The 25,686-nt window shown below is 42.4% G+C and overlaps 2 protein-coding genes across 3 annotated transcripts; one reads left to right on the forward strand and one right to left on the reverse strand.

The window, feature by feature from the left end:
• The first annotated feature begins 401 nt into the window (after nucleotides 1–401).
• Nucleotides 402–9,031, forward strand: coasy (CoA synthase). The gene is made up of 10 exons (XM_030400707.1): nucleotides 402–588; nucleotides 2,114–2,850; nucleotides 2,964–3,178; nucleotides 3,521–3,652; nucleotides 5,188–5,377; nucleotides 6,129–6,193; nucleotides 6,312–6,396; nucleotides 6,822–6,919; nucleotides 7,613–7,759; nucleotides 7,840–9,031. The coding sequence occupies exons 2-10, from the start codon at nucleotides 2,181–2,183 to the stop codon at nucleotides 7,897–7,899; spliced, it is 1,662 nt and encodes a 553-aa protein (XP_030256567.1). The 5' UTR covers nucleotides 402–588; nucleotides 2,114–2,180; the 3' UTR covers nucleotides 7,900–9,031.
• A 175-nt stretch (nucleotides 9,032–9,206) lies between these two features.
• On the reverse strand, nucleotides 9,207–21,104 carry LOC115571345 (myosin light chain kinase, smooth muscle-like). 2 transcript variants are annotated; one of them, XM_030400705.1, is made up of 17 exons: nucleotides 20,662–21,104; nucleotides 18,990–19,142; nucleotides 18,126–18,278; nucleotides 17,887–18,018; nucleotides 17,241–17,321; nucleotides 17,021–17,151; nucleotides 16,766–16,922; nucleotides 15,600–15,911; nucleotides 15,388–15,502; nucleotides 15,046–15,249; nucleotides 13,804–14,021; nucleotides 12,997–13,120; nucleotides 11,784–11,936; nucleotides 10,979–11,108; nucleotides 10,727–10,808; nucleotides 10,369–10,509; nucleotides 9,207–9,733 (listed from the first exon to the last, which is right to left on the reverse strand). In XM_030400705.1, the coding sequence occupies exons 1-17, from the start codon at nucleotides 20,825–20,827 to the stop codon at nucleotides 9,528–9,530; spliced, it is 2,658 nt and encodes an 885-aa protein (XP_030256565.1). In that variant the 5' UTR covers nucleotides 20,828–21,104; the 3' UTR covers nucleotides 9,207–9,527. The 2 variants fall into 2 exon arrangements, with proteins under 2 accessions (XP_030256565.1, XP_030256566.1); XM_030400706.1 differs by lacking the exon at nucleotides 18,990–19,142 and having other exon boundaries at nucleotides 20,662–21,102.
• Nucleotides 21,105–25,686: the final 4,582 nt, after the last annotated feature.

Consider the following 25,686-nt stretch of genomic DNA (forward strand, 5'->3'; position numbering starts at 1 on the left):
GTAGGACCGTTTTGAATCTTGACAATATAAAACAGTTCCATAGCTGCTTGCTTTAGGTCATTGGCCGCTATTACGTTTCAGTTTTGGCCCTTCGGGCCCAGTCGGATAAAGTTTGTGGCACCCCTTGTCTGCTAGTTTAGTTTACAGCACTGCTAGCTTGAAATACACGACATCATTAATCATACATTCCCTAGAGACAATTAATGACTCATGTTATTGTTAAGATAATTACAGTAAAAGTTATATGTAATATGTAAACGTAAAATGCTGTAAATTCTCTCTTTACTTGACCGGTGGTCCCTGGCAGGCACTTGACTACATTTCCCACAGTTCCCATTTTACACTTCAACCAATCAGCGTGCACGTAAACTATCACGTGACAATCAAACCCCGCCCCCTCCCCCCCAACTCATGCGTAAATGACTTCCACCACAGCTATTTGGACTGGAGTGGACTGGATAAGACAGTTTCTCGTTGAATATTAAGCAGAAAAAAGAAAGATTTACTCAGTAGCTGTGTGGACAGAAACACTCATGTAGCTCACGGTTGTTCCGCTCCTCGCGTCGCTTTTACATTTGCCCCTCACAGGTAAGCTCATGCTAAAGTGCCAGGTTGCTTTTCTGCCAGATTGTCAGATTTCTCTGTGTATGGGCCGCACCATATGTAGTTCATTACAAAATACAGAGTGCTTCGTTATTACAGAGTCATAAGGAACACCACAAACGTGTATGCACGATTGTCATTTTGATCCCGGAGGATGACTTTGCAAAGGATTTTGTTGCAGTTAGCAGCTACACAGCTAGCTAGCTAGCTACGACTTTGACTGCACAGTTCATCTGAGGTATGGCTGTCAACTGTTGTGGAAGAAGTGACTTGCTTCTTATTTATGAGGCTGTCAAACATCGCTACAACTGTCGTGTTGTTGCACTGTTGTCTTGTTAGCTAGCTAGCTAGCAAGAAGTCCCAGTGGGTAAACATTAAGCAACTTTATGGTCAAATCCCTTGTTAGATGCTGTGTAGTCAAGGAATTTAAGGAAAAGTCACATTGTTGACTTGTTACAACATACTCTGACAGATTAGGGCTCACATACACACTGCAAGTATGTTAATAATAGTGTCTCTAATTTAGGCATTTTCTGACTACATCCAGATTTTGACAATGGAGCTTGTCAGCAGCTGCAAACAATGCATAATAGCTAATAGCCCTGTTAGTGGACAAAAAACAGTGGTGCAACAGTCACAGAAATGTCATGTATATAATGTAATAAACATGTTTGGTCTGGAAAGTATTTGCCAGACAGTGCAGACACTCATGATGCCAAAGTGGTATTCTCAGCAGACATGTCACTTAGTCCAAGTGCAAGTCAAGATGGAACAGGTTGTGTTAGGATTCAGATTCAGACAACTTTATTAATCCCACCAGGGGCAATTTGTTAGAATAGCTTCCTTCGTAAAGATGCAGTAACATGTAGAGACAAAAAAAAATTAATAGACAGAATACAGTCAACATTAAATAAAATATGCAATTGAGTTCCGTGAAATAAAGGAATCTATAATAGATAGAAGATGTTAACAAATAGTTTGATCAAGAACAATAAAAACATCTACAGAGAATTTAAAAGGGGATCTGCGGAGGGAATAAAAGATTTCGGGTTGACGGCAAGTCATGTCTCTATTTAAGTTACTTTGCTCTAAGCTGCAGTATCCAGTCTTCATCAACAGAAATATTATTGACCCAGTTTATCTATGCTGGTCAAAAAGTACAAAAACAAAGAGGTAATTTTGTTTATTAAGATTAAGGAAGATAACGAATGGAAAATAAAAACCAAAAAAGGTTTTTTAATTTATTCTCAATCAAAAAATATTCCCTTTCCATCACTTTTTATGAGTGAAAAACTGAGTGCAGTCTTTCACTCCCAAGCCGAGTCTCAACTCATTTATTTTTTGTCAAGTCAAGTTGCAAGTCATCCCAACAGCGACTTGATTCGACTCCAGGCTATTATAACTTGTTCTGTACTTCTTCTCTTGCTCGTTGCATCCTGAGTTCGTCTCTTGTGTTCTTAATAGTCTGTATTTTGTTTTTGACTTGTCTTTTTAACTTTCCACCCTCCAGTGTTTACCCACCCTCGAACAGTGACCCCTCAAACACCACGACGACTGCATTTCTCTCCACCAGTAACATGTCCATGTTCAGCACGGGCATCCTTGTGCTGACGTCTCCTCTCCACACCCTCCCTCTGCGCATCGCTCCTGTGCTGAGCTCAGCCGCTCAGCTTGTGGAGCGAACACTGTACGTCCACCTCCACCCCGGCCTGAACCTGGGAGGTGGGAGCCAGCCTCGACCAGTTTTCATTCCGCCGGTCGTGGACCTGTCGACGCTCATTTCCCGCCTTTACAGCAATGCGGCTGATGTGTGCGGACACCTGGATGTTCGCGTTTTGCTGACCAATGTTCGCGCTCAGTCCCAGACGGTTTCAAACGGCCCCTTCCCCTCGCCACAATCTCTTTCTCACTCCCCGGACGTGGTGCTTACAGACTTTCCTCTGCAGGACCCCGGAGAGTCCCATCAGGTGACACAGTGTCTGCAGAGGTACACAGGCCACTGTTATGTCTGTAGTCCCAGCCTGCCCTCGGTGCTGCTTCACCCACAGCTAATGAAGCTGCAGGAGCAAGAGGAAGGGCTGAAAGAGCCCGAAAAAAAGGCAGAGCCCTTGGAGACCTACAGTGACGTAGTGGTAGGGGGGACATTTGACCGGCTTCACGGGGCCCACAAGACGCTGCTCAACATCTCATGCCTGCTAGCCAACAGAAGGTTCCTTATTGGTGTGTGTGACCAAGCAATGCTGAAAAGTGAGTAGCTCATTCTCAGTTGGAATGTGTATTTTGTGAGATATTTCTTAAGTTAATGTATCGTATTTTTTAAGATCTGATCCCATCTTGAATTATATTCTTTCCCGATTTAGAAAAAGTGCTCAAGGAGCTGATCGAGCCCTACCCTCTGCGGATCCAGAGACTGCAGGAGTTCCTGCAAGACATCAAACCCTCGCTGCAGGTGGAGATCGTGCCTCTCGAGGATCCCTTTGGAGTGTCTGTGGTCGACCCCCTGCTGCAGTGCATTGTGGTTAGCGAGGAGACTAGAAGGGGAGGCGAGGCGGTCAACAAGAAACGCATTGGGAACGTAAGTCAAGGAAACAAATGATACCCGTTACGCAGTCTTCGTCATTAATATGTCGACCGAGTGCAGCTTTTTCCTCTACATGTTGATTATTTAATGTTGATTTGATTTGATACATTGCAAAACAATCATCTACGATCACAATCTCTGTGTAACTGAAGAAGAAAAAAATACATTTAAAGGTAAAAAGCAGGAATTATGTATTGATTCACTGCATTCAGTGGTGAAAAATCTGGTTTATCAGGTTTACAGTGTTGGGAAAGAAAAGGATTCTGGGTCCAGATATAGGTGATCCTAGCCTGTGTTCACATCAGCAACATTTTGTGTTTCTGCTTTCTGAATCAGGGCCTTCCAGCTCTCATCCTCCATGAGATCCAGCTGCTCAAAGATGCCCACCACACCGAGACAGAGGAGGAGAAGATCAGCTCCTCCAGCCTGCGCTCGCGCTTGCTGGGCACCCTCCTCACCCCACTTAAGGTAGGTCAAGTTAACAAGGTTTTCGCTCGCTGTTTTCATACAAAAAAAGGCAGCTGAGCACTTTGTAAACAAGGGTTAAACGTGCAGATCAGTGTGCGGAAACTTGAATGTTTAACTGTTCTCACAGGAGATTTTTCCTTCGGGTTAAAAGTTAACCGCTTTTCTTTCGAGGCATATGCCAAAGTACAAAGTGTTAAGCAACGTCAACAGGTAGATAGATAGATGTGTGTCAGGAGCAGACGGATCAAGTCGTATGTGAGGTTTATCTGATCTTGGTAGTTTCTCAAGTGGAATGTTACAGAAAGGCCTACAGACAACTGGAGCGCTAGACAAATATGATTTCTGTGTAGAGTTGTCCCAAACAATTATTTTTCAAACGATTAATCTAGCGATTATTTTTTCGATTAGTCGACTAATCTAACGATTAATTTAATGTGACATGACCAAACAAAAGTAACGTAGTAACTGTAACTGTCGTTGGTAACTTATATGAGGAAAAAAATACTGCAGTTGTAGGCGGAGCAGCGTCTGTCCTCCCGCCTGTCCTACCAACTCTTCGTCACATTTCTGCCCCGAAAACAGCGTCTGTCACCGGCAAAAACCTTTAACTCACTCAAGTGGTTGTGTTGATAGAAATCACAGCGATGGTCAGCCCTCCCGACCGAGACTTTAGTGAACTTTCCCCCAGAAAACAGCCTCCGTCTCCGCAAGTGACAGAGTCACGCAGCGGCCTGTTTACTGATAGCGATTATGTAATAATGTAATTTAGCACGAAAAACATAACTCTTTCACCTTCCAGGATGTTTAGGGGGCCGGGTTCTCAATCACTACACATTATAAACGGTCCGCGGGTTTAGATTGACAAGGGGGACACCTGGGAAACACCCCGACACCATCATCATGACGTGTACCATCACGTCTCTTTAGGAGCGGCAGCGCAGCTTTCTGTGTGAACTACATGGCAGTTCGTCTTTATTCCAGCGATGTTTCTCTCTGTGTGAATGACCAACAGCGGAGAATTGACGAACTGCCGCTGCGGCGTTAATGCAGCGTCTGTGTGAGAGGGGCTATTCTCAGCCTCCGCAGGTACTACCACTTCCTGTTTGGGACGACGCGTCGACGCAGCCCTATTTCTATGTCTGATTAAGAGTTCTGTACATTGGTTCACTAAAAAGGAAGAACTGCAAATTGAACATGACTTATGTTCACTCTGCATGTAGACCACTGGTTCCCAAAGCTTCACATGGGGTCGCAAGCCTTCGTGTTTTTATTAGGCATAAGAATACTAACAAGAAACACATTGTTGTTTTTAAAGATTATTATTTCATGTATAAGCTTGAAAACAATCTGAAAGTATTACGACATTTGTGCATTTGTCCTATCACTACATCCAGCCATTGATCGTTGTTGCTCTCATGTTTGGTGCAGTGGTATTAACTGGTATTCTTTTATAGTGATTCATCACAAGATTTTCTTTTTTCTTTTTTTAATTATTATTCTGCAGCCTTACATATCTCCTGTTTCTTCTGCACTAGGACACGTCCCATCTCCCTCCCCTTCCATATGTGATCGGCCTGACGGGAGGCAGCGGCAGCGGAAAGAGCTCCATCGCCAAGCAGCTGGAGGATTTGGGGGCAGTCCGGATCGACTGCGACAAGCTGGGCCATGAGGTGTACCAGCCTGGCACAGCGGCTTATCGCAGAGTGCTGGAAGAATTTGGGTCAGGTGAGGAAACATTTAAGGACATGTCATTACTGGAAAGGTTGGGACATGGTAGGGATGTGTCATCCTTGGAGTGTGACGCACTTTTGCATTGCTTTTTCAGTATTTGAACACTTAAGTGATTGACATAATGAGTGCACTGTTGTAAGTAAAGGTCAGGGGCGTGATATCTCCGACACCACTGATTAGATTTTTGATTAAAGATGACGGGACCAATGTCAGACTAATGGAGCATTTAAAGGGCCACGAGGTCCTACATCACCCCTCTTATAACTGATCCATATCGGTACTCCTGTGGGAACATAAAGTCCTGTGATTTATTTTCTTTTAAAGTGTTTACATACACCACACAATCAATTTCTACTCTTCGATCTACCCCTGCTTAACGACAAAGACGAGTGCCAACAAATACTTTGAAAAACTGAATTTCAAACAGGATTTCTCAAACATCGCCGGAGCCATTTCTGACTTCGCTCCAGAAAGACACATTTTGTTTTTATGTAAGGGGACAAGAAACCTGCAGCTCCATTTAAAGTCCACCTCTAGTGTTTTTTTCATCTTGATCTTACAGTTTGCGCAATGAAATGAAGTTAAAGCCCCATTCAGCCATACAGCACATACATAGAGCACAGACAAATATTTTAATCAGAAGTATTTAGTAGCACATTTTTCTAAAACTACCAAACAAGACTTTGAGAACCAAAACTTGATATAACGCTGTGTGAAATCTCATGCATCTCTTTGTTTCTTTCAGATCTCCTGAATGAAGATAAAACCATCAACAGACGTGCGTTAGGGAAGAAGGTTTTTGGAAACAAGGTAAAAATATGATGTGTGTGAATAATGTTCCAGCATGTTGCGCCAACGCAGAATAACTTCTTAGATAACGCCACCGTGTGTCGACAATTTACCAAAGCTTTTTTTTTTGTTCATGCAGGAGCGGTTAAAAGCCCTAACAGACATTGTATGGCCTGAGATTGCACTTTTGGTGAAGGGCAGAATCAGCCAAGCCAGACAGGAAGGTATTTGATTTATTACAGAGCTGTATGTTGGTTAACAACTAGTTTTTGTGACTGTTGGTCTGTTAGATTGAGTGTTTTCTGTGATGTTTTGATATTCATACACAAACCATGCTATGAGGTTTGCCGTATTTCTCAACAATTGGTGGGAAAATTGTAATTGTTTTCAGAATTCAGTTATGAAATTTGTACTTTATGTCTGTAATTGCTTTTTAACAATTCTGATGCAGAAAACAGCATTAACAGTATCAATCGTTTTGCAAAAGTATATACACAAAGTCTTAAAAAGATTTTTTTTTAGTTAAGTTAGTTAAGCTAATGTACTGATCTTATTGTTGCATAGATACACAGATAATAAAGAAACTGCCCTTCGCTTTCTTTAAAAAGAGATTCCCTTAATTATTCAATTGATCCTTTGCTGTTTGCAGGTAAACAGGTGTGTGTGGTGGATGCAGCAGTTCTTCTGGAGGCCGGCTGGACGGACATGGTCCACGAGGTCTGGGTCACCATCATCCCTGATGAGGAGGTAATGTGTTTTGTACCTGCAGACATGGACCTACATCCACTTGAGTGACTGTCAGTGTAAAGATGACCACTGCTGCACCCAGAATGTAAAGAGTTACTCAGAGTGTAAAGCAGTAGACAGAGAGAGAAAGAGACAGTACCTCAAAGCACAAGTGTGGTGAGACATGTATTTTTTGATGCGACCACTCGGGGGCGCCACAGTTCAGATTTTCAAAGTCTGCAAACAAATTAAACACTGGAAACACTCGCTTTGTTAATCTGTCCCAGAGGCTTTCAGAGTGGAAGGCGGGCCTCTCCAGGGGGCCTCCAAAATGTTTGAGGGGAGGCTCAGTGGAGTGAAAGAATAGTGAAAATATTACATTATTTATCAAAAGGACGGCACATAGAATAGCCTCAATGTGTGCGATTTGGTTTAAAGAGATAGTTTGGGGGAATTTGACTGTTTCTCCCTCTTTCTCAGAGTCATAAACTAATAAATGCCTTAGGGCAGACCGATTTTATGTTTTTGGTGTAGTTTGAAGTTAAATCAAACAAAAATAATAGGCTGTTTTCACTCAATTGATTGGCGTCTGTGCCATCAAATAACATAATTATGATCATCTTTTTCCAAGCTTTATCTGAGGGAAGATCTACTGTCCCAGACTTTGACGACCCCTGATCTAACCCACCTGCCTCCTTTTGTTTCCCATCCCAGGCAGTGTCAAGGATAACAGAGCGAGACGGTGTGACCTCGGAAGATGCTGAGCGCCGGCTGCAGAGCCAGTGGTCCAACGCCAAGCAAGTTGAACACGCCAACGTGGTGCTCAGCACACTGTGGGAGAAGGAGGTCACTCAGAAACAGGCAAGTCACACCATCAGTTTGGGAGAGTAAAATTAGAAAGCTGTAACTTGTGTAATACCTGGATGTGTTTGTTTCAAAAGGTACTGAAAGCTTGGAATCTTCTCCAGAAGAGGATCCAACAGAGGCAGGAGGGACAGTAGGAACACGTGTGCATCACTACATCATCTCAGCTGCGACCCGCAAACACAGAACAAGCGTGTGTCGGGTCCAGGGACTCGCGTGCACGTATGACTGATCGACATGAGGAAACGATGCCTTAGAAAGAAGTGAGAGCGGTTACTGTGCCATCGCAGCAAAACCCAACAAGCTTCTTCGACCAAGACTCAGTGCCTGATTCACTTTCCTGCGGTTTTTAAACTCTGGTTTTATTTTAGGATGCTGTGTGAAATGAAAGGGGGATGGGTGAGGGGGCAAAAAACTTTATAATAATAATAATGATCCCTAAACAAAATATTTGGAATTTAAATGCTGGAATTCATGTTTGGGATTAATAAAGTGTCACCTTGTTTTAATATGCCCACCATTCTGCATTATTGTGAGACCAAGCCTGCAAAATCGTATATATTCTGGGTATTTTGTCAGCAGGCGACACTTCATACACGAGCTCTGTCCTGTTTCCATGTCTTCTAAGAAAAGAATATGAATGTAGCTATTAGAAATGCAACTAACATTAAGGGAAAGGTGAGAGATGTTGAAATATTGTATGATTGCCACTGTCAAATCATAGAAACTGAATGTTGTGTTTGCAGCTTCAGTGATTTAGAGAATATTTTAACAAAGTCATTATCTAAAGAGGAATTATACTTTACCAATGCCCTTGTATTGTAGAAATATGTGCAATAGAGTAGGATATTTTTGAAATGATGTCAGTGGAGAAGTCACGCTGAACGAGGCTGAATAAATACACTGGGCACTGAAGATGATGACGTGAAACTGAGTGGATTAGTCCATTGACCAGGAAAGGAAAGAGCATGAAATATAAAGAGGTGAATCAATACGATCATTGAATCTATAAGTGAAATCTGGAATTGCAATGATTACATGATTTTTTTTTTTTTTATCTCTTCTTGAAGAGGAAACCTTAGAGTGGAAATTTAAGTCATTATGTGTCATTCTTATCTCATCCACTCTCTAGCCACATCTTCGATGTCAGTTAAAGTGTCATATGGTCCGATAACAGCCGGTGAGAAATTTCAAGTGTGTCTTTGTCATCGCCTCGCATGTCATCTGGAAAATCAGTGGAATGCTTTAATAAAATGGCATTAAATATAATGTTTTGAAATCCTGTGAGACTTTTTAAGTTTACAAAAAGGGACTCTTCACCCCAAAATCCAGAACTCATTTTCCCTCTTAGCTGTAGTGCTATTCATCCATCTTGATCATCTTTGTTTTTTTTTCTCAAATTCAAACCAAACAAAAAAAAACACTATATGTTGAAACATTAACATTTAAGTTTGTTTTTTCTAAAATTCAGCCTTTAATTTTTTAATTCCTTTTAAAAATCTACATTGCAATGATATTTAAATGTGCAACATGTACAATTTTCATGTGAACGGTGCCGAGCTCAGCCACAGTAGAGCGTTATGACCTTATATCAAAACAAAACCACGTCCAAATGTTATGATCCCCTTCGCAGACCCGAACACCCTCTGTGCCTTGAACCTGTGTGCGAGCAGCCTTCGGTGTGGCAGTGAATAACTGTCCGAGTCTCAAATGGTTCCATTCTTCAAAAGAGTCTCCTTCCCAAATGAAATCTCAAGTTCCACAGTCACATCTGCACTGTCAGTTTGGCAGAGCACATCGCTTCCCCCAGCTTGTTGCTGGCCCTGCACACATAAACCCCGGAGTCAGACGGCTTCAGATCAGCCAGGACCAGAGAGCAGATCCCGTCTTCATGTTGCTCCATGGTCACTCTGGACGATCCAGACACCAGCTTCTCGTTCTGAAGCCACTTCACCTTCGGCTGTGGGTAGCCTAGGATCGAGACGACAGGACATCACAGAGTCAAGAACATAAAATAATGATCAAATATACATCAAGTGTTCAATAATGTTCCGTAAGTCTTCAAGGACAAATGGCTGTTCTACGTTTAGAGTAGTTCGACATTTTGGGAAACATGCTCAGTTGCTTTCTTTTCAAGAGTACGTGGTGAAGACCTAGAGCACTTAAGTAGAGTCTGTAACCTTCATGCAGTGTGGCAAGAAAAAAAACCGAAAACTGGGTTAACAGGTAGCCAAAGATAACAAAGGAGTTCCGGTTGCCACCATGAGGTTGCCACACAAGACACAACATGATAGTTCAATATTTTCTTTTTTTTTTTTTTTTTACAGATAAAAACAAAGGGAATATAGTCGAACAAGGTTTAAAAATCACAACAATGAGCTCAAAGATGAAGAAATGCTCCACAGAACTGATAACTGTCTGGTTTCCCCCCTAAAAGCAATCCCTTTCAAAAACACGAGTAATTTGCAGCACAGTTCATATGAAAATATAAATCACAGCAGCTCTGAGTTCAGACAGTTTAGGTCTGCTGCAAAGAGCAGTTCGGAGACAGTATGGAATCTATGCTTGTGCGGTGGGGGCATCGCATCACAGCTCCGTCACCATACCATCGACAAGGCAAGTTAGCTGAGCGGTCGCTCCTCTGCGAAGGGTGGTGTCCTTCAGGGCCTGCTGGAAGCGGGGTTCACTCTGGAGCTGCTTATCCAGCGACTGGATGGCCTCCTCTGCCTCTTGGCTCCACCCTGGCTCTGGATGAGAGGGAGCGTGATGACGAATAAAACAGAAACAAGGCTTTTGCTGATCACAAAAGGGTAAACTTGAAGTGACAATCGGAAACTGTGAGTCATCTGCCATATGTATGTGGCTCCAGGACCTGGGAGGGCATCGTGTGTGAAAGTGCGTGTTTGTGAGCTTGAGTGCGCGTGTGATGTGTGTGTGTGCGCGGGGTCTTTTTATCTGTCATACCCTCTGAGGAGCTGCCAGGAGAGTCTGGCCTGTTAGAGAGGTTAGCCATCCGCTGGAGGGCCAGAACAGCCTTGCCAGTTTTCTGGAAGTTTAAAGGACAAATAGCAGTGGATGACAAACTACACTCACAACCAGGCTTTAGGTCTATATAGGACAATGGATTGAAAGGTCATCATAAAAAGGAGGCACCGATAAGAAAATGGTATATCTGTCAAATGCATGGCTGGCAGTCAGTTCTTCCAGCCGCGTTACCTTCCACTTGCGCTTGGCCAGAAAGTGTCTCATCTTCCCCTTATTGAGGGACTTGGTGGCTCTGCGGGTCAGAGGGGTGAACGAGGCCATCCACGGGTGGGCGAGGGACTCGGTACATGACAATCTGCATCTACAGTGCAAGAAATGGTTTATTAGTTCTTTACGGTTTATCATTTTACAAGTCATGTAAATCAAGTAATTCAGTCCAGGTCCCAAGCTTTATCAAAGTAAATTTTTAGTGTGAATGCGGACACTGGACTGGACCAGAAGATCACTGCTTCCCAAGTTGGAAAGTGGGATCATACAAGGAGCAAGTGAATGCAGAATTAAACACCCGAGTCGATTCTTGAGTCACAAGTCATCAAAACAGTGACTGGTTATTATTTTACACCCTGCTATATTGTAAATGAGGTCACTACCTTAATGCATTTCTGAGTTCAAATTAATGTATGCATGTATGATTGAATTAAATGGTGCTTCCAGCAGTCTCCTGGCCTCACTGCGATTATCTGCTGCATACTTAAAGACCCAGACTCTCCCTGACTCACATTCAGAGCCGGGTTAATGGTTTGGCACCATGCAAATTTACTCCAAATGGTTGTAAATGTCACAAGGAATATGTTGCTCATAACGCTGCAGGGAATTCATTTCCATTTTTGTCTCTACTCTTGTAGCCGTTTTCTCAGAGCTTGAAACTTTTCAAACTGCGTCACAAAAGAGAGACTTGAATCTAGCAGTTTGCAGGTTAGGCGAGAATTTGCAACAATCATTCAAAGAAGGAGGAATGAATGAAAACAAGACCAACCTTCTGTCTTTCTTCAGCAGGGAGCTGATGAAGTCTTTAGCTTGATCAGAGATGTCCTCGAAGCTCTCCTGGTCGAACTCGTAGCGGGCAGCAGTCACAAGACTAAGAGTCTCAGCGTCACTGTTGCCCTGAAAGGGGGATTCTCCACTGAGCCTGGGACACCCAACAACATAACAATGAATGACATTTATACACAGTCTCATGCAGTGCTGGAATGTCATTTCCTGCTACTTTATACTTCATCCGATGACATTTTGAAGGCAAATATTGTACATTTCACTCCACAACATTTCTTTGATTACTTACTTTGCAGATTTCTACATCAGTGCCGAAACAGCACGTTTTCAAATTAGTTTAAAAGAACTGATAAACATATATGCATAATTCAACATTATGCTTCATTTTTATATTTCAGTACATTTAATATCAGACTGTCAGAAAAGTACTATTCTACCAAAGTAATATTTTAACACACCATCTTCAGTTCTACAGCACTGGTCTCATGCAAGGTTCCCCCCCTACAGCACATCCTCATCTTCATTGTTCACGCACATTAACATGGGTAATATTATTTTTAAATGTTAACCTGAGGGTAAATTAACATTACATTGTCTTGAGTTAATTAAGCCCTTAAACTACTGCTGAGTTTGGTTGAAACTACACACACTTTTGGGGGGTTGCAAGCATTAACAATGGAGGACTGTAGTAATAGTTCATCGCCAGGAGATGGCGCCAAATCTGCATTTGTAGAATAATTTGGGAAGATTTACATTATTTACATTTTATACTGTATAGTTAGACTTGCATCACTGACAAAATACAAGTTTTAATATATAAATTTTACTTTTAGCTATCGTCACATGACTTTGCCTTCATATGTTACTTGACAAATAATAAATAGATAACATTTTGTGTCACTGGAAGTTTTATTAAGGTCCAACATCCTCAGTTTCATTCATTCTGTAAGTGTACATTACTTTTGCCAGTGGTGGAAAAAAGTATTTATATGTATTTTTTTTAGAAATACTACAGCATAAAAGTATTCAACGTCAATTTGTATTGTTTTTATTCCTCCATGTTCCATTTTGTTTTGTACAGCACTCTGTAGCTTCAAGAAAAGTGCTATAAAATGCCTCAAAATTGCACCTGTGAGTTAATGTACTGCACTTGTTGGGGCTGTAGTTTAAACCACCACAGCCGCCGTTCGACTTACAGGATGAAGCAGATGACTCCAATGCTCCACATGTCCGTCTCCAGGCCCACGGGCTCAAAGCTGATCACCTCAGGGGCCACGAACTCAGGTGTGCCGTGCATCACCATCAGAGGCGTGCCCTCCTCTGAGGAGGAACGGGGACGAGAGTAAGAAGCGCACTCAGAAATTCAAAAAATGTCAGCCTGAATGCTTTTGTTTGTATTTAGTCTATTTACAGATGGCTCGAGTCATCTCTAAATAGACCACCCAGTGTGGAGCGTCACCAAATTATCCGCCTGAACTGGCTTCAAAAAGGATTTGCATTATTGAGTTGAGGATATTTAAGGAGTTTTTAAAATTACGTAACAGGCATTGCACACATCTAGGAATTTAGAGATGACACTCCTTGACGTTGTCTTTGGCTATTTTTGGCACGTGTTAAAATGAATAATCCTGTATTGACCTTGTTGTGTTTGTAGAAAATAAAATAGGGCAAGCTCCTACTGAGAGGATGGCAAAATACTAAAAATATAATTGCAATGTTTTATGCTGCAAAAACAGGAAGCATTTTATTCCCTGGGCTGGGTGCACAACGCTGCACAAAGTTCATGGCACCAAGTTCTGCTGCATAGCGCTGACTGACGCCTTATAAGGACTCTTGGGTCTCCCTGTGTTATAGCTTTAGCCAGAATGCAAACAGGAAATGTCTTTCATCAGCAAACACCCAGGGTAATTTATTCAGAGCCCCTAGTGAGAAACTACAAAAGTTGTTCAAAAAATAAAAATAGGTCCCATTGAGATCTTTATGAGACAGTCCCACAAGCTCACCCAGTTTACTCGCCAGGCCAAAGTCGATGATCTTGATCCGTGTACCGGTTGTGTCCACACAGACGATGTTCTCCGGCTTGAGGTCCAGGTGGACGATGTTCTGCTTGTGAACGTACTGCATGCCCTCCAGGATCTGCTGCATGTAGCGGGCGCTGGTGAGCTCCGTGTGCTCGAAGTTGTCGTCCACGATGCGTTCGAAGAGCTCCCCGCCTGCAATACTGAGCAGAAGAAACAAGGGAAACCAACACTTAACCACAGTGACGAAGTAGAGTTACTCAAAGATTGTGCCCAAGTACATTTGCGAGGTAGTTTTCCATTTGATTCAACCCTGCGGATTCATTTAGAGACCCTTTGGAGGGATCCCAGACCCCCAGTTGGGAACCACTGGGAGTAGTTCGAACTACTAACTCCACCTTAACCAACTCCAACGGTGTCTACGCTACTTACATTGCACACTGATGCATCACCATGTTACAGCTGCATTGCTGTATTGGTACTTTTACTAATGAAATTAAAATACTGTCCCTCACACCAACGGAAAGACGAGTGAAGTTTCGTAGCGCACCAAACATTTCTGGAGCGTTGCAGCATTCTCCTAAACAACTCAAGAATGGGGACTACATACAGCATGTCTGGCGTAATCCAAGACGTTCTTTTCAAACTTGCTTCATAAAAAGGGTGTAAATAATGTTTTCAAATCAATTTGGGATCTTCTGGAGACTTGGGTCGGACCAGATGAGCTGTATGGTGCCATTTTATGTTTCTTTCCAGGTTTTCTTTTCTCTTATATTTTAAAACAACTCCCCATCTCATTAAGTTCTTATCTAAGGAAAATGCTGCAACACCGTTTTGCTGTGAAGTTTCAGAAATGTTTTGTTGACTACGAAACTGTATCCGACTGTCTATCCGCATGTGGGTGGGAAGATAATGGCGGAATTTTCCTTTTTTGGGTGAACTACTCCCTTAAAGTAAAAGACTTAAATACTTCTTGCACCATTGGTAGCTGTGGTACCCATATGTTTAGAAGTATTTCCCATATGGCTTGCTTGTGTTTTATGGTTTCAGTGGTTTCAATTAAGGTCATGTTTGACTTTTTGCAATAGTCGCACTAAAACTCCTAAAATGAACCACCTCGTGTAAGTATCCACCTGATAACACTACAGCAACCACTAGTGAAACCAAGTCACAGATAAACAATGATTTATCAGATCAAAGTCACTTTTCTACTCTGATATCACTTACTATTCCATGACCATGACCATCTCTGAGCGTGTGTCATAGGCAGCCAAGATTTGAACCAGCTTCGGGTGGTGAATACTGTTCATCAGTTCAATTTCCTTGCGGGCCGCCTCCTTCTCCTTGGAGGTTCGGGCTCGGTAGAACTTCCCCGCACACTCCTGGCCCGTCTCTTTGTGGGACAAACGGAACACCTGGCCAAACTTCCCACTGGAAATATAATGCGTTAGGATCTCAATTTCATTTTTTGAAAGTCAATTTACATGAGAATGATCATCTGAGCCAAAACGTCTCATCCATCTGGCGAGTTCAAACTTTGTTTCAAAGACAAAAAGTATCCGCGCTTACACTCCCAGCTTCTCGTGCACACTGTAGTGGTCCTTGACCTTGTGTTTGGTGTCGACGGTCACTGGGATGTACGAGTCAGTCTCATCCTCCTCCTTCTTCTTCTTCTTCTTCTCCTCTTCAGACACACAAAAAAAAGACAAATAAGCACATCCCTCCTTGCAAAAAAAAAACTATCAAATCCTCTTCTCAAAAACATTTTTAAAAACACGTACTCGCAGTGGCCATCTTGATGCACTCAGACTCTTGGCTCGGTTCGCTGACCCCTGCTGAGTTGTAGGCTCTGACACGGAAGCGGTACTGCCCCTGAGGCTCCAGGCCAGACCGGACATGGTAGGATGTGCTCTTACAACGGCTCGCTACCTCGGTCCAGCTCCCAGGCTTGTCCGGGCACTCTTGTCTGACCTCCAAGACGTAGCCCAACACAGCCATGCCCCCGTCGTAGCTGGGGCCCGTCCAGGAGAGGACCAGGGACTGCGTGGACAGCTGGGAAACAACAGGTTGGGATGCAGGTGGGTCGGGGCGGTCTGAGGAGAAAGTGAAGAACACGATATTTGGAGCAGTTTCTAGTCATACTTTTATATTATGATCCCAATCTGCCACCGCTTTTCCCCTTCATTTGATGAATAAATCTGCATCCCTGCAAAAGGAAGTGACATTAGAGCATTCATGTCTGTGCTGGCAATTAAAGGACCAATTCACCCAAAATCAAAAAAACACCTTTCCTCTACCTGTAGTGTTATTCCATCTAGATTCACTTGGCGTTATCATTAGACAAGTTTTGGAGATATCAGCCGTAAAATTACTGCCTTCTCTCGAAAACAATTTTATTGTGGTGCTCAAGGTCAGGTACCATTTTCTTTCGGTGTCACGTTTCAGTGTTTCCAGTTTCACGTTGGAAATATTTGTTTTCGAAGCGGGCTAAGCCCAGAAGGAAGCGCGCATCTACCCATGGAGGAGATGCTAGCTAACTAAGCTAACTTAGCTTGCAAGCGTTATATACAGCGGAACATGCAGACATTAATGGCGTCCTCCTTGGCAGAGTTGTAATGATGGAATGCCAAGTTAACTTGCCTCTTGTTCATGAGCAGATGCACGCCTCCATCCTCCATAAAACTGCTCACAACAAGGTCTGCGGGTTATCTTGTTATGCGGGTGATCATTAATGATCATTCGACACTTTGAGTGCCACAGGCCAACATTTCTGTGACTGATATCTCCAAAACTCGACAACCCACACCAAAACAACGTAGAAGAATTAAAAGCACTACGGGTGGGAGGAAAAAATATGCACTTTTCATTTAGGAGTGAACTGTTCCTTTAATGGACAACAAATACCACTGTCACTTAATGCAGATCTGTAGACCACAGCAAATCTCACCTATGACACTGAGGGAGACTGTATGCTGGGCAGAGCCTTGTCTGTTTCGGACGACGACAGAGTACGAGCCTGCGTCAGCCGGACAGGCCTGAGAGATCTCCACATTGCTGAATGTCTCACTGCTGCTGACGGACATCCTCGGCCCTCCTGCCACCACCTGAAGAGGAGGCACACACCAAGACTTATACTGGCTCTGAAGTTCAGAGTGAGAGCATGAAGTGACAGATCCAACAACCACTGGGGCTCTAACCACACCTTGTCTCTGTTGTAAATCCAGCAGCAGGCCACTGGAGCTGAGCTGCTCCTGAACTCACAGTGCAGCCGGGCCTGCTCTCCTACTCGGACCTCCACCTGCTCAGGCGGGTCTGTGAACTCCAGAGGAGGTCCTGAGGAGAAGCAGTTTGCTTGTGTCAATAAAACATGAATGAAGTTCAGCCTTTTTTACTTCAGTGGTTGACATGTTGTGACAACTCACCTTTTCTAGCAGGGACTTTTGCCTGAAGGTCTGTGGTGTCTGTGGAGGCCGAGCGAGGAGGTGGACAAACAGGTGCGTGTGCTACGACAGGCAGATTTAAAAGGTACATAGCCAATCACAAGTCAGCATCAGTCAAGTTTGGTTGCAGTGGCACTGCAATCACCACACTTTTGGATGCAAAGGTAGTTGTTGAACACCATTTAAAGGGGCACTACGTAGTTTTGGAGTAACTACATAGTGTACGATATTATGAGGTAATGATATAAACTCAGAAATATTTTGATGAAATTAATAAACAAGCTGTTCAAAGAGGAAAATAAGGTCATCAGAACACTGTTTGAAACTAGAAAGGTGGCAGGGTCCGCCACACATTGACAAAGTAAAACAGTGTGAAATTGCACTGTCCTTGTGAATCACTGTGTTGTCATGAACTGAATAAAATGCATGTCGTTCACAATTTTTTCGTATCCCTATAGTCATGCTTTCTCTTACTCCCAGCCCTCTATTATCAGCACCTGACTGTTAATTTGCATTATTTCTGCAGAAGTATTTATTGAAAGAAGAAAGATAAAAGGGAAGTCAGATTTTATGGGCGTGTAACCACACAAAGGCTTCGTAGAAAGTCTAATAAAAGTTTGTAATCTACCTTTGTCGTCCTCTTTATGCTGGCTTTTCCTTTCGGAAGCTGAGGACAATTGGTCGTTTTCAGGTGACGCAGCCCTGAGCGTGACCTCACCGCGCGGCTCATAGTTGCTTGTTCCGGGGATTTTCTTTCTTGCTGTTCCGTTGAAGTGAAAACGCATTTACTGAGCAGATATCAATTTAACATGGTTCGTATTGTTCTTGATGTCTGTGGACTTTTGTAACTGGACACTCCTGCATTACCTTTGATATGTAACGCAGCGCTGCTCGACTGCTTCCCAGCGCTATTCTCGGCCGTGCAGGTAAACGTCCCGGCATCTCTAGGTGAACACTGAGTCACCACCAGACTGGCAACACCATTTTTGAAGGACGTATTACTTGAAAGCACCCTCTGACCTGAAGGACATAATAAAGACACAAACTTTAACTGTAGCTGGAAATGATCAAAATCCTTCTAAATACAGAATATGGTGTCTTGAGACCCCAGCAACCAAAGCAGCTACAAAGTAATTAGTAACTCAATTTGTTGTAAAAAAAATTTAATACAGTAAAAAGTACAAACTTTGCGTCCAAAGTTCAGCGTAGTGGAAGTATAAAGCAAAGTCCTTGAGTAAATGTACTTAGTTACATTCCATCTCTGATATTAAAAATATTCCTTGGTTGATATCAAATGTACTGAAGTACTAAAACTAATTTTCTTGTTTTGTGTGTATAATATGGCTCATTATGTCATCAGATATTCAGCATTTTCCCAATTATGTGGGTTTTGCCAGTTGCCACATTTATTTAAAAATGCACCACTTTTTCGGTTTCAGCATGTAATCTAAAAAGTAGTTAGTAACTAAATTTATAATATAAATGTAGTGGGCTAAATAGTACAATATTTGCCTCCAAACTGTAGTGAAGTTGAAGTATAAAGCAGCAGAGAATCAAAATACTCCAGTAAATTACAACTACCTCAAACCTCTACTTGCGTAAATGTACTTAGTTACATTTCATCATCGTAGAGCCCGACATATGAGTGTCATCTAACATATGCCAGCATCATTTCCTTGCTCATAATGGATTTAGTTTGAAGGTATGTTAATGTCAGTAGTAGTCGTTTACCATTGTGTTGCCAGGAAATGCTCAGAGGCCGACTTCCTGTGATAACACCTTGAAAAGTCGCATCACTTCCTTCACACACCGTACAGTCACTGAGCGGCTGTTTGAAGTGAGGCCTTTCCCCCGCCTGGACCGGTGTCAGTGTCAGCCTGGAGTCTTAACAGAGACAAGAAGTTGTGGACAATGGGGCTCGAACCACCAGTGAAAACAGCTGTAGGTGCTTTTCCCTTGCTGGAATGTCCCAGCAGGCTTGGTTGTGGGGGCGGATTTCCATTAGTTTGTGTGCATTTGGAGGGGTAGGGGGGAGTGATGTTGCGTCATTCCTATATACTTTGAGCGCCTGAGGGCATTTCTTGACTACAGCTTTTTCACAGCAACTAAAAAACAACACAGTTCATAACAAGTGCGCCATTTAAGGAGAACTGCACCCTAACTGTAGTCGCATACTAGCCTGTGGGGAGTTTACTAGATCATACACAACACATTCAAGTATTCCTGGTTTTTCTGATTTGCCTTTGCAATGTATCATGCACATTTATTTCAAGCGAAAAAAAAGGTCAAATTCAAACACAAAGTGCTTGCAGGGGCTGCAGTAGGCTGACGCTCGGTAAGAGACATACCTTTGGTACATAAATGTTATGAAATGCTTCCAGACATACTAAAATATTAAAGCTGCTAACAGGAACTTTCATTTAGTGCTGACTCTGGCGGCCCCTGTGGACAATATCAGTATGAGCACCACCTCCTCATGTTAGAATGATCGGGCTGGTAAGCAGCTAAAAACACACCGCAAGCAGCTGAGAGGATGGGCCACCAGGCTGAGGACAGGCAGCGACACACCGAGAAGGGGATAGTAAAAGCAGTATCCTGTTGCAACTTTTTTTGCCATGCATTTTAGAACTACGTATGACTGGAAATGTTTGCCAGGAGTAAAAAAAAATTATACTGGATGAAGGAGTCTGAAGAGGGAGGTGAAGTTTGCAGTAGAGTTTTCCTCTGCAAAGTAACCTCTGAGAGAGTCAAATGAGGCGTCAACAAGGAATCATGTCGCTATGTACTATCACCAAGGAAAAGGCTATTTGACGGCAACGTAGAAGTTGGTAGGGCTTGTTTTAGGTGGCTAAAATGTAATACTTGCTGCTGGTTTGGTTTACAGCAGTACATTGCCCCGCTTCCTGCCAGAGAGATGACGGTCATCTAGTGCAGTTAATACGCTGACTCGGCATAAGTCACTCATACAACCCCACATCAGAAGACCCGAACTATCCCTTTAAAGAAAGCCTAAAAAATGCATAGTCATCCGAGGTCCATGTTTTGTCTGACAGTTATTAATATGGCGTTACATTTTTCCATGTTTTGAACATTTAATGTAGTGTCTCATTATTTGGTAGTGAGGGCAAAATAGCCTTTATTTAATATATATTTTGGATCTGATGCGTTGCATTTGATTTTAAATTGCATGATCTTTTAAAATAGTGATCAATAATGTATTAGGATCTCTTATTTGGTTTCTAATTAGTGTATAATTTGCACTGATAATCTTGTTTGCTGATGTAGGTCATACAGAGGCATCAATATTACACTGGGTCTGTTTCATGTCCACTTCAAAGTTCCTTGGAGTACATCTAAACAAAGTGTACACGTCATGAGTTCCCCTTGCTCGTCAAGTCTTTACCTGGTGCAGATGAGACTCCAAGTTTCTTGTTTCCCATCAGCGTCCTGTTAGTGGTATCCAGTCCATCCTCCCTCTGCCTCTCCGCACGGAGAGGTCTGGCTTGAGGCTTGAGATTGAACCGGAAAGTGGACACAAACGTTTTTGGCTTCCTACCATCCTTCTCCATCCTTGAGTAGAAATGACAACCAGACAGAAGCTTGGTTTCAAAAAGTCACTCATCAGCTGGGCCTCCTCCTCGCCTGCTGCTTCTCCTCTTTGTTGTGGTGTGTTTTAGCACGTAGAGTGAAAGGTTGAGTTTGTCACCCCGTCTCTGTTCACATATCCCGTGAGATGCTGACAGGAGGAGCCTCTGCTCTCAGACTGCCCTCGGAAATCAGAGCCCACCTCTCGGCCCCAACAGTACACAGGAAACAGCCAGTATTATCGGAAGGCCAATTAAAAACACACATGTCCAGCCCCCGCTGTCCGCTCTGCACTGAGAACAGAGTGCAGAAAACACATGTGGCAGGAGACAAAAGAGATAGTGACACAGGGTAAGGGGGAAAAAAAACGTGTGGGCGAGACAAAACATCCAAGCTGAAGAGAAACAGAGAGGTGGATTGTGAAAGAGAAAGAAAAACCAAAGAAGTATTAAAAGCGCATTTTACCTTCATAGACACCTCTTCTCCTTCTGTCAGCTTGTTTTTGCCATGTTTACCACCTGTGAACACCTTTTCCCTGAAAAAGACTGAGCAAACTGTGGGCGGAGCCACGCTGCCAGAGTCATGCAGGAATCAAGCAGAGCCTGTAGGGCAGCTTTCTGTGAGCTTCTGTGCCACAGGCAACACGCAGACGAATCATTGAAGTGGCTCCGTGGACTTCCCGGGGTTGACTTTCCTTGAATGAAAGTGGAGAAGAGGGGCCAAACCGCAAACAGTAACCCTCCACTTGTAAATGTGGTTAATTTAAATTCTATTGACATCGCAGTAGGAGGATCAGCTGGTTGGGTGTGTCTCCAAGATGTGCTCTCGTTTACCCTATTGTTTAAAACAGTTCACTCCAGATGGCTTTTCTCTCAGCTAATGGGACATTTTGGTGTCCTTTCTCTTGCAAACTGCTCTGAAAAGTAATTTCACTGAAGGTCCGTGAAAGCGTCTCGGGTTCGAGACACTACTGAGCATATTTCCCCGAAACTTGGATGGAAGATGCATCTCGGCCCAGAATAGACCCCGGTAACTTTTGGTGCAGATCCGGATAGAGGGACAGATCCAGGACTTTTTCTCAGTTTCTTTGTGCTCTTTGATATTAGATTAGGCTTGATTAAATTTTAGAGGAGGGAGGAGGGGAAAAGCGCTACTGAGTGCCATTCTCATTTTTAATCCTCCAGTGGATTGTCACAACCCATTGCTCACTTCTGCTGTGTTACAGTCATCTTATAATCTTCATACATTCTGATATGTTCTTGCTGTTTATCTTGTGTGGCCTGTCTTTCCTCCAGGTCAACACGCTGGAGAGGAGGTTGGCGATGCCTCAGCCTGCTCACTTGTCCTCCTTCATCCACATCTAACTGTATCAGATAATCTGTCACTGACATGTATACTCTGGGAGTTTAATCTTACTCAAATCGAGGATCTAAGGACAGAGGATGTCGTTGTTTGTGCAGATTTTACAAGACCGAGGCAATGTGATTGTTATTTTTGTCTACATAAATTAAATTGACTTGACTATTTATGCAACATCCAAGTACAGAGGCGCTGCAGGGTCCCTCTCTCAGCGTGGTGCAAAATACCACATCAGAGAAAAAGATTTTAAAGCTAGTTTATTAGATCATATAAGATGTGTTGTAATCAAAGAGAAATAAATGGTGCTTGTGGCTAATTGCTCAAGAGAAGGGAGGCGAAAATAGTCCAAGGCTGAAGGCATGCTTGCTTTCTCAGAGTAAGTTAAAAAATTCAACATTTCACCTTATGGCAGTCATCTGTAACCCACCACACACTTCATCCAACAGGAAGCAAGCTGGCCTTTAACTACAGCGCCTGGAGTGGATAGCAGGTTGAGTGCCAGCAATTCACCCTCATGTGGCACAAATAGACCGCATAGTGGAGGCACACCCAGACACACCTGCCTCTAATCACAGCTCGCACTCAAAGCAACAATGTGTAACTTTCAGAAGAAAGATGTTTGATCGCTGAGTCCCATCCCCAGATCATCCGATACTGGCGCTTTGGTTTGACTGCTTCAGTATTCGACAAACTGGGAATGAGACGCGACGATCAATTATCTTCCCCTTGAATCGCTTTAAAAGTTACATAGCGTTGCTTTAAATGTGAAATGAATGTAAAAGTAAGATCAATAAAGTACATTCAACTTTATACTGAATTCCATTCAGTGAAAGTTGAGGAAGTATTCAGATCATGTACTTCAGCAACAAAAGTAGCAACACCACAGTGAAGAAATAAACGTAAAAGTCATTCATTTAAATTCCCCCCCCCCCCCCCCCCCCCCCCCCAAAAAATTTGAAACATTGGGCAGCAAAATATACTTAAAGTGTAAAAAGTAAAAGTAGATGCAGAATAGTTTATTTCAGAATATCGTATCAATAAAGTTTTATCTCAATCTATAATATTATATCAGTTGATTTGTGGATTATATTTTGTTTTATCAAAATACATTTGTGAAGTAACCAAGTTGATTAATAGTTGATTAATTGCCTGAGAGTTGTCGGAAAATGGAAATACTCAAGTAAAGTTGTACTTAAAGGTGCAATATCTGAGATTTGTCCATCTTTCCAAAGTGCCTCCAGAAACAAGGGCGGGTGCATGTCACAGCAGTAAGCACTAACTGCTGCTAATTTTAGCTGCTGTTAGCTACTTAGCTCAGTTAGCCATGCAGTTAGAGGTCCAGACTGGGCTGGGGCTAGCTGGTTAGCACACTAACTTCAGTAGATAACTCTGCAACACAACACATAGCTTGGACGTCTTTGACATAACGTCCAAACTGTTAATTCTTCACATTCTGTTTGAATAGTTTAAATGAAGATTGTTTGAAGATTGGTACATATTGCGCCTTTAAGTTCACTACTTCAGTTCATACACTTACTGTCCACCGCTGATTCAGTGCATTAAGCACAGGAGCCACTGTCATTTGCCTAAGCACACCTCATATTTAAATGGGACTGTACAATTGGTGTATGGCTTCAATATAAACCACAAACAACTGCTTGTGCGATTTAGCATGGAAATATGGAACCAACTACAGATTTGTGGCTGACAAAGTCAAACACTGACCGGTTCTTGTGCAGCACGCTAACAATGCTACGTCAACAATGGTTGCATAATATCGTGTCTAAAAACGACCCCTCAGACAAATGAGTTTCTGTGTTGTGGTTGTAAATGGAAACATTTCACTCAACAGAGGCCAGCACAAGAATGCAGGGAAGCAGTTACACAGACTGGTAAGTGTAAGTAGTACCATATGGTGGGAGGCACACAATTTACTTTAGACTACAAACATGTGGCCCCCAGCGCTAAAAGCAAGTTGATTGATGGACCACACATCGATGGAAACTTAACTGTTTACTGACAGAAATACAGAATCTCCCCATTTCTGGGCTCTTCGCTGTACAAAAACAACACATATGTTGCTTAACACACACACACTTTTTCTTACTGGAAACAGTTTGCACAAATCTGGTACAAGAAATATATCATATATAATAAGATTGATGTAAAGCAAAGAACTACAAGCCAGGAGAAAAGGGTTTAAGTTTGAATTCTCTCAGCCAAAACCTAATCATTTCAGATGTTAAACCTTAATTTCTATCCCTTTTTCAGGCTGATTATTTATTACAAATTTAGATACTGCACATGGAAAATGTGATCTTGTTTCTTCTTTAGCATCTTGACCGTTAACTGTTTCAGCCAAATGTCTACGCTCAGACATCAATAAAGAGTTATCTTATCTTTTGTCGCTGCAGACAGATGCTGCAGCAACAACAGGTACTGCTGATGTCACTCCGGCAGCAGTTTATCTGTGTTATTGTTTTTTCTCCATAATGATTTGATTCCAACACTGCCTAATTTATTTTGCATAACAACCCAATTACATAAATCTTAGACCATTAAAAAACAGGAAAGAGGAAAAGTTATTTTTCTTTATTTCCCCCCTTAGTCTAAAATTGAAAATTCTACGGAAGCCAAGAATGGCCATTTTTGCAATAAATTTTTATCATCAACCTGCTATCACAAGAAAATAAACGATAGTTTATGTCATTATATTGTCATTGATGCCAGCATGCATACATGGCATCAACTGATTAGCTGCTAGAGTTGAAAGTGTCAGATCAAGGAGCACCCATAATTGATTAATATATTACATTGTACTTTAATCTTATTAGTCATATACATTCTTATTATAGCATTAAAACAACACCCACCACTGGGGATAGTTTCTTTCCCTCTTCCCTTAGTCAATGTTTTTTGGTTGTAGCCTACTGAACAGGAACTGCTCTACCTGCTTAGAATCGATAATCTTATAATAATTAGCCATATTGTTAAAAATCCTTGCATCAGATCGCCATGTGCGGTGGCCCTGAAGTGCAAATCATGACGGCAAATCAGAAAACACAACAGCAAATCAGAAAAAGTTGTGTTTTCTGATTTGCCGTTGTGTTTTCTGATATGCCGTTGTGTTTTTTGATTTGTTGTTGTGTTTTCTGACTTGCCGTTGTGATTTGCACTTCAGGGCCACCGTACCAGGGGAAACATTCTTACAACCATCACCAAAAGATCATAAAAAGTTTCATATGGTTTGGATTCAGCACAGTCAACTCTTGTGATTCTTGGGAAATTTCTTATCTCGGCATAATGAAATAATTACTACTGATCATGAGTTCAAAAAAACAAACATTGCGAGCCCGTCACTTATCACCTTCCGTAGATGCCGTTGGCAGACTGTGGCGTTTACCAAATTTGGCCCAAATATGTCGTTACTGCTCTGGATTTGTATATACTTTTGTTATTGTTTATTCTTCTTCCTTTTTTTCTT

Source organism: Sparus aurata, chromosome 20, assembly GCF_900880675.1.
Source record: "Sparus aurata chromosome 20, fSpaAur1.1, whole genome shotgun sequence".
Taxonomy (NCBI): Eukaryota; Metazoa; Chordata; class Actinopteri; order Spariformes; family Sparidae; genus Sparus; species Sparus aurata.